Below are 8737 nucleotides of genomic sequence, written 5' to 3' on the forward strand. Positions count from 1 at the left end.
TAGCACAAGTAACTAACTCAAGGTAGCATAGCTACTTGTGCTATAAAATGCAACAATGTGCCTGGAAAACACATGAAAACACATAAATTGATCATTTTTAGACTGTTTCAGATGTTAAAAGCAAAAGTTTGGATCACAATCTTTTGATTTAACAGGTTAATGGAATGAAATGAAACCCAATCCTGCACTCTGCACCTGAACCTGGCACTTCTCTTAATGGTTCCTCCTCCTCTTCCTCCTCCTCCTCCTCCTCTTCCTCCTGTCCCTCATTTAAAACTCACTCTGTCCTCGGCTCTGCTGGTTAACAGCAACAACGATTAAATCTTCAGCACATCTGTATTAAATACAATATAAAAATCAGCTAAAGAAAACTGCTAAACACAGCAAATGAATTAGTTGTATTTTTCTTGAGCTGTTAAAAATAAATATATGATTTAAATATATGATTAAAAACAGGACAACTATAGATGTCTACTCTCTATATCCAGACATTATTTCACCTAAAATTATGAACAGAAGAAAAATATGGTAGGATATTGGTAACATAGCGTAGTATGTATTTCTTGACACTTTGCTCTTTGTACTTCTGTCCAGGTTCAGTAACTCAGTTATATTCTCATTGTAACAACAAGCTGAACTCTCCAACATGCATGAAGAAAGAAATACTGCCAGGTCTCAGCCGTGCGTAAAATGATACCCAGCTTTATAAAAATAACACTCCAGCTGAACGTTTTTATGGTTTTAACACTGCTGTGAGCACAAACTCATCTCCAGATACGATGGCACAGATTTATGAGGAAAAATCTAAATATTAAACTGATACACCGACCCAAATGACGCAGCATTGACTTGATATTACTACACTATGCAGGTGCTCAGTCAGCGCTGCTGAAGAATCACTCGCCTCCACATTCTGAGCTGACTAACAGATTAGGTCGGCTGATGATTATCTGACCACTAGGAGGCACTGATGGAGCATCGAACTTTATTTGCTGACTTTGTGAATTTAACGATCAGGTTTAAATTAGTCCTAACACTTCACAGTCGACTTTGATTGAACTTTATTTGGCTGATCCTTAGACGAAGAAGAAGAAGAAAAAGAAGAAGAAGAACAAGAACAAGAAGAAGAACAAGAAGAAGAAGACACAATAAAAGTAGATTTTCATCCTACATCCTTACATTAATTGTGTTTCAAAGATATTAAGGAATTTTAGGATTCACAAAATACAATTTATTTCCTCGCACCGATTTTTGATGCTAATATTTAAGAAACTTTAATTTGAAAATAATTAGATTTTTAACTGTAGCTCTGAATCATACTGAAAAAACTCAAGAATATCAGGTTGGATGAAATCATCACTTAAGCAACACTTAATTGCCTCCCAAATAAAGTTACCACCCTCGCTCACACTGAACTCTTTACCGCCCCCTAGCTTTTGGAGTCTGCACTGCTGCTGCAGTTTATTACATTTTTCTAACTTTTACTCCAATTTCTACCCAATGTTTGATGTAAGATGCGGTGTCTCCATGTTGATTTCATTTTAAAAAGCTAATATTTCTACAAATTGAAACAGTTCTGGTGCATAGCTGCACACAGAACCATGCCAGATCTGATCCAGCAAATCTCGTTGCTGTAAAACGTCTTGTTGCGAGTAGATCAGCAGGACTCTGCAGCTTTCCTGTGCTGCTAAAAGCAAATCTGGCAGCAGAAGTTACTGGTTATCCCTGCTTCACCGAACACACCTCCAGGGATTCAGAAACAGATGTTTTACATGACATACATAGCTGTCTAAAACTAGACCTGAGCCAGCCCTGAACTAGAATTGAACCTGAACTAGAAACAATTTGACCAATTGACAAAAAAAACAAACAAACAAACAAACAAAAAACAATACGAAAAAACAAATCTGAGTCTGGAAAACTAAACTCTCGGATTTAATGTGAAACATTTATTTTTTGGATTAAAAGCCAGTTAGAGCAGCTTTTTTATTGACAATTACCAAATTATGCTGTGGTTGTTTTGTTGGAACATTCATTTTTCAGAACTGGTTGTAAATTAGGAAGCATTTTGCAGTTTTTCTCATGTGTCGTTTAATAAAATAACCCAGTTACAGGAGCTGGCTGCACACACTTCCCCCCCAAACACCACAACACTTCACTGGGATCCACAAAATGTAGCCGAATAATAAACTGCTGGCATCAAACCTCCACTTATTATGCCGGCCGAACCCCCGCCGGCAAGAAATGAGCTCTGCCTCCCGAGATCAAGAGGCAGGAAATACCTGCAGCCGAAAGGCCGAGGCGCTCCGGTCCCTGCAGATTTACTGCAGAGGCTAATGGCTCCGAGCGGGGCCCTTTCCCCTGGCCTCCTCCTCATGAATACATCACATGTCACTCACAGAGGGCCCAGACACACACACACACACACACACACACACACACACACACACACACACACACACACATTCCTGTCTCACCATCCCTGTATGGACTTGCATTGACTTCCATTAATTTCTGTAACAAAACCCTGACCTTTTCCCTAAAACTAGCCACCTCGTGTATATACCTATCCCTACCACAAAAGTTGTGTTTTTACATTGTGTGGACATAGTAAAATGTCCGCACAACAAATAATGCCCACACAATACTGGCAAAACATAGGATCTTATTTTAAGTAAATAATATTTAAATATTGATTTTAAAAAGTACAAGTTCCACTTATGGTATTACATTTTTCCTATGTAAAGTTATGTTTTTACATTGTGTGGACATGGCAAAATAAGCTGAAAACAAGAAATGTCAACACAGTGCTGGTCGTTAGCTTTTTGGCAAAGCATTGTGAGTAAATAATTAATAAATATTGATTAAAAAAAGTACTTCTTCCACTTATAAGTAGACGTTTTCCCAGGTAAAGTTATGTTTTAGAAATCCTATACAACATGTCTGGATGTACAGTGTGTGGTGTGGAGCCACACGGCAAAGCCAACACAACAGATTTCACTCACCAACATCCAGACGGCAGACGGCAAATCTCGCAAAGCCTCTCGAGATCAACCGTGAGTTCAGAGTACGAAGAAGAAGCGATGGCGACTGAGACAAAACGATGCTGAGACGTCTCCTTTCCGGTGACGGTGTTAGAAACAAGGCGTTTGGCATTCCTGTTGGTTTTGGTAAGTATTTGCCATACAGCGCGGGGCATTCTGGGTAAATTCAACCAAAACAAACATGCCAGTCTAGTGCTAGCAGGAGGAATGGCTCGAGGTCTTTAAGCAAAAAACCATCCTGCAACCAAATCTGATGCCTCCATTTTTGCCCAGCCCCTCTGTGCGTGTGGATTAACTCGGAGTGCACTTAAGGCTTCGACTGCGCAGATTATAAACGGGCAAAAATGTGAGAATTGGGACAGAACGCCCCTGTGTTGTAACCTTGACATCCAAAATGGCGGGACTACTCACTGTTTAGGTATATGTGCTACTATCCATCATTTTCTGTACACCCTTGTCCTTAGTGGGGTCGGGAGATTATGTGCTACTACAAAAGTACAAATACAATAAAAAATATTTTAAATGTACAGTAAAGGTATTTTTGCTTTCCTACATCATTGCTGGAGATATTTGGCTGTTCAAGTGCATTTTGTTATAACTTGTTGAATACAGAAAATTCAATGTAATCACACGCGTTCAGTGAAACAAAAATTATTTAAATACTTTACTTTTGAAAACTGATTTTATTCATAAAGGAACATTTTCTCCATCTGTTTGCTTCCCGTGGAGAAAACAACCCGAGGTGATCTTGTCTAAACATGAGCAGAACCAGTTCTGTGATGAGATAAAACCCTCTCAGGACCGTTTGTTTTGGATATTTATTGGGATCCAAATGTGCGGCATCAGACTCAGCTGAAGTGAAAACATAAATTTATGAACTCGCTCTGTGTCTGTGTGGAAATCTCCTCTGATACCATGATTTATATCATGATACATGATATATGTTATAAGGATATAACATATATCATGTTATATCCTTATAACATGATATAAATGATACCATGTTATAAGCAGTGCGGATAACGTCTGCGCTCCTTAAATGAGACGCAGAAAGAAAAAGGAGCAGCGATGACGATCAACAGCCTTCTTCACTAGAACGCTGCTGGGAATCGCTGGATTCTTGGAAAGCTGAAGGACACAGTGGGAATAAACAGATTCAGAACGACCCAGAGACAGAGAGGAGAGCACAGAGACAGTCAGGACTTAAAAAATCTTCACATTTTCCTCAAGAAGTCCAGAGGAACAGCCCAAGTTCCAGACTTTGACTGGGCCACTGTAACAGCTTGGTTATGGATTAAAGCTTCAGCTGCTGGGCAGATGTTCATACTTTGACTTAAGGTTCTCTGGAGGAGGAGCTCATGCAGCTGCAAATCAATCCCACATCATCATCTCTCCACCACCGTGCCTCACAGTCAGAATGCTGATCTTTACTTGTCTCCAAACACGGTTCTGCTTCTCTTCGTTCGGGTCAAACATCTCCACGTTGGTCTCATCCAGCCCGACCACCGGGCCTCAGGGCCTCCAGATGGGAAGGATTTCCTCCGCCTTGTGTTGTGGTGAGTGGGTTATCCGTCAGCCGCTGCTCAGCGGGAAGGTTGGAGTTTGAAATCCAAGTTTTTCTTCTTTTCTTCGGTTTTCATTTTTCATGCGGGGCCTGCTTGAACGTTGGTGTGTGAGCTGCATCGCCATACGTCATGGTTTTTATTCAGCTCGCAGATTAAAACCTCCGCAGTCAGCAGCACCTGATCCCGGCTCAAAGCTATGCTCACTGGATGAAATATTACATGTTCAGAACCGAACCAGGTCAGGGGAAAGAAAGTCTGTAACGAATCCCTGCCTGGAGGCCTGAGCAGAGCTGAGAAGAAACGGCGCAGAAAAGCACTTTGAGAGGCTTGACGACACGCTGGGAGAAAGAAGAGGCAGCCAGCTCATCATCATCTGATCTATTTCTCTGCACTGACATGATTTACTGTGAGAACTGAGGAGAAAGCGCATTCCTCCAGCGGATCCTCCAGCGGATCCTCCAGCGGATCCTCCGGGGAAACGCCGCTGCTCTCCTCGCTGGAAGCTCCCGGCTCTGGAGTCGGACCGACCGAGTTCCTCCTTTCTCCAGATCCCAGAGAGGATCCAGCTGATCCCCCGCTGCTTTCTCCCGGAGGTGTTTGCTGTCGCCACGGGACGCAGCGAGCCGCAACACGGAGGCAGGCCGTCGGCCTGCAGGGCTGCTAGCGGCCTCTAGAGGCCGAGCGGGGCATTACAACCTGAGACCTCAATGCAACGTCAGAGCTTTACAGGAAAGGCCTCAATAAAATGAAAATAGACAAATAATTTCTAAATGCATCATGAAATAATACATTTATCTAAAATATTCTATATTAATATGATAATATAATATTAATATAATTATAGTATATATATACATAAAATATGTGATTATATACATATGTGCGTGTCATAAAATAAATAGCATCATAGACATGACAAATTATAATACAAATGACAAATAAATGTATAATAAAATACCAAATATTTACATAATAATAAAATGAATTTAAAGGTTTTCAATAAAAAGACTTAAATAAAATGTATGTTAATTTTTAGAAAATTATTTAGAATATGCAGATGATGCCTGTCTTCCTACTTATCATAAAATAACATACTTTTCATAATATTGAATAGAACGTAGGAAGCACAAAAATTTTAGAACATAATGAAAGAAAAGATGCAAATGGAAATAATCCACTGATGACTAAAACTGGTAAAACTTATTTGTATTTTAAGTTTTTCTTTTAAAACAAATTTATTCCCAAACTGGCAGCAAATTGCATGGTCTTGTCCAATCAGGTCGTTTAGAAGTCGGTGCCGAGAGGAGCAGCTTCATCGCTGCTGTTGGCAGATGCAGTTTATGCGTCAGATATACAGACGTACCAGAAACGAGCAAATACAAAAGTTCCGGCCGGAACCTTCGTATGTAGAAAAGAAAAGTGCGACTAGTTGCCTTAAAAATTAAATTGATGTAATTATTTAATCAAAATTAAAGTCCCGGCCCTAAATAATAATGATGCTAAATGTCCAAATAATCCTGGCAGTGTGTTAAAACACACTCTGGTCAGTAGAGCAGTCCTCTGAAAATGTAAAGGTTGTGGGTTCGATTCTGGCTTCTCCTCTGATGTTGATGTACATTTCATAGAGATGAGAAACTGAGAACAGAACTTTTTCATTCTGTGCCGTGACAACAAAATGAGGACGTTATATCTAACACACTCAGTAAAGAAGAGTTATCCTGTTAAAGCACCAGGATCTGCTGACAGGTCCTGGGATTCCAAGCAAAGCAGATGAAGCCAAACAGTTTTTCTCAACAGTGTCATTGAAGGAAAGCAGTCATTTGTAATTTGCAGCATTGGATATTATGTTTTATTATATGTTCATTGGGACAGTCGGCGTTTCATGTGCGAGCCGAAGCGTTCCCAGACACAAACTCTGCATTTGATACGCCCGGTGTGGGTTTGAAAGGCTGCGCGCCGCTGGCGTGACGGGACAAATTAGTGTTACTGCAGCTAATGTATTCAAGCGGCTGCAGGCCGCGCTGAGCTCCATTAGAAACGATAGCTCTGACTGTCAGCGACGCTAACCGCTCCTGAAAAGGTGACGGCACATTTGGCTGCCATTAGCCGCCGCAGCTACAAGTTTAACTTTGGGCCATTTTGATCTTTAATTCATGCTGGATGTGGAAACGCAGGGAGGGTCATCTCACGCCAGGCAGCCGGGCCTCACAGGAGCGGGATGGATGTCCTCTGGACGGGTTTCATCCAGACAGAACCTGACAGAACCTGAAGACAAGCCAGCCCTGATATATGAAAACAGGCTCTGTTTGTTCAAACCGGGCCGTATCTGATCCACCTCAGGCTCCAGCTGAAAACCATTAAACCAAAAACAATCTGCTGCCTCTGCTGTTTAGAAAAACACAATAATCCTGAGGAGAATTAGTCCCAGGAGAGGACAAGGTCTTCCTCATCCCGCAGGTCGCCCACCAGGGGTTTATGCTTAACTGTAAATAATTTGTTGCTTTTAATGATTTATTTAAACGGCTCTTCTTCCAGAGTGGAAAGGTTACAGGTTTAAACGCAGCTCTGAGTTTATTATGGATTTTCTCTGTTCCATGCTGTTTGTAAAGCCACACAGTCAAAACTTAACAGCAATAATTTAGGTTTTTTTTAAGCCTTTTATCAGAGGAAAACGATGGAGATTCACTTTTCAAACTGATATATTCACCTTATTGTTATTCATTCATTTACAGTTAATTAAAAAATGCTTAATTAGCTAGATAAATATTTATTTTGAAGCTAAACGTTTGCTCTGTGAATTTAGCTTGATAAATAGCTCCAAACTAAATATTTCATACTAACTATCTGGTAGAAAGCTAAATATTTAGCTCCAAACTAAATACTTAGCATCTAAATAGTTTAACATCTGTTTATTTTGCATATATGATGAAGCTGATGCTCCTGTGATCTGCATTTGGTTAAAATGATTTTGTCAGCTGTCAGTGTTTCCAAACGGAAAATTATGGCCAACAGAATAATTTAAGATTGTCGTGTTTCTGAGTTTAGACCACAACAATAAAATATTCCAGTTTCTATAGTTTAATGTTTTATTCATAAAAAATGCAAAAACTGAAAGACGAACAGATGGATACTCACCAAAATAAATGCAAAAATGAGATGAAATTGTTCATTTTTTAATAAATACAGTTTATTCATAATTTTATTTGCTCGGTGCTGATTGAAGCAAAATTAAAATCTCTTTATTTGACCGTATTTAATAAAGTTATTTTCTCAGTTATAGGATGGAGGATGAGAATAAAGTTTAATTTTCAGCAGAACTTTAGTTAAAGAGAAACATCATCCATAAAAATATAAAACAAGAATATTTACATCTGATGCAGCTCTTCACTGCAGCTACAGGCCCTGGCCGTCGCATGAACGTCCAGATTCACCTCTCAGACAAACCCGACCAGCTTGGAAACAGAACCATGTTTTTCCAGAACCTTAAAACCCATCTGGTGTGGACTGAAACGTTTCTGAGAGGAGGCTGTTCACTTCATGGCCATCATCCAGACGGGCATGATGACCTCTGGGAAGCCTTCCTGCCGCTCCACGGCCAGGATGTCCAGGCCGGCCTTGGACACGATGACCTTCATGATGTCCAGGTGGCGGCTGATGCTGCTGTCGATGGGGTCCAGCTTGCAGCCCTGCCGCGCCATGTTGTCCTTGATGATGAGGACGCCGTTGGGGCGGAGGCTCTTCTTGCAGCGAATCAGGAAGTTCAGCAGGTCTTTGTCCGTCAGGTGGCCTGAAGGAAGAGAGGCCGAGCCGTTAGCCGGGTTACTTCTGACCCAAAACTTCTGAAGTGGTTGATCAGAGCCGGCCCAAGGCACATGCAAGCCAAGCAACCACCAGGGGGCCCCCAAGAACATTATAAAATGTATATATACACTTAAAATAACATTTCATAATACCCATTAAATGCTGTTGGAAAAATGATTCCCATTGTTGCTATTGCTGTTTCACAAAGTAAAAGCTTCTGCCACTTTTAGGAAGTTTAAGATTTCAGACTTGTTTACTTCTTACTGTAAACATGTTTATCAGCTGATTTCAGGTAGTTAAAATAATTTGGCACATTTAATGCCGCCC

The 8737-nt window shown here is 40.7% G+C and overlaps 1 protein-coding gene and 1 long non-coding RNA gene across 3 annotated transcripts in view; both read right to left on the reverse strand.

Annotated features, from left to right (window-relative positions):
• LOC107838322 (uncharacterized) overlaps positions 1-6994 on the reverse strand; it is a 20982-nt gene extending 13988 nt beyond the window's left edge. Inside the window, exons 1-2 of the long non-coding RNA XR_001664383.1 lie at positions 6980-6994; positions 2192-2193 (exon numbers count right to left, since the gene is read on the reverse strand). This is a non-coding gene — a long non-coding RNA (uncharacterized LOC107838322). The remainder of the gene's footprint in view (positions 1-2191; positions 2194-6979) is intronic.
• Positions 6995-7850: 856 nt separating this feature from the next.
• The window catches only part of ntmt2 (N-terminal Xaa-Pro-Lys N-methyltransferase), an 11891-nt gene continuing 11004 nt past the window's right edge, over positions 7851-8737 (reverse strand). For both annotated transcript variants that reach the window (XM_007569368.2, XM_007569369.2), the window contains exon 4: positions 7851-8396. In XM_007569368.2, the coding sequence (XP_007569430.1) occupies positions 8140-8396 (257 nt within the window). In that variant the 3' untranslated portion in view covers positions 7851-8139. The remainder of the gene's footprint in view (positions 8397-8737) is intronic.

This window comes from Poecilia formosa, unplaced genomic scaffold, assembly GCF_000485575.1.
Source record: "Poecilia formosa unplaced genomic scaffold, Poecilia_formosa-5.1.2 Scaffold240, whole genome shotgun sequence".
Taxonomy (NCBI): domain Eukaryota; kingdom Metazoa; phylum Chordata; class Actinopteri; order Cyprinodontiformes; family Poeciliidae; genus Poecilia; species Poecilia formosa.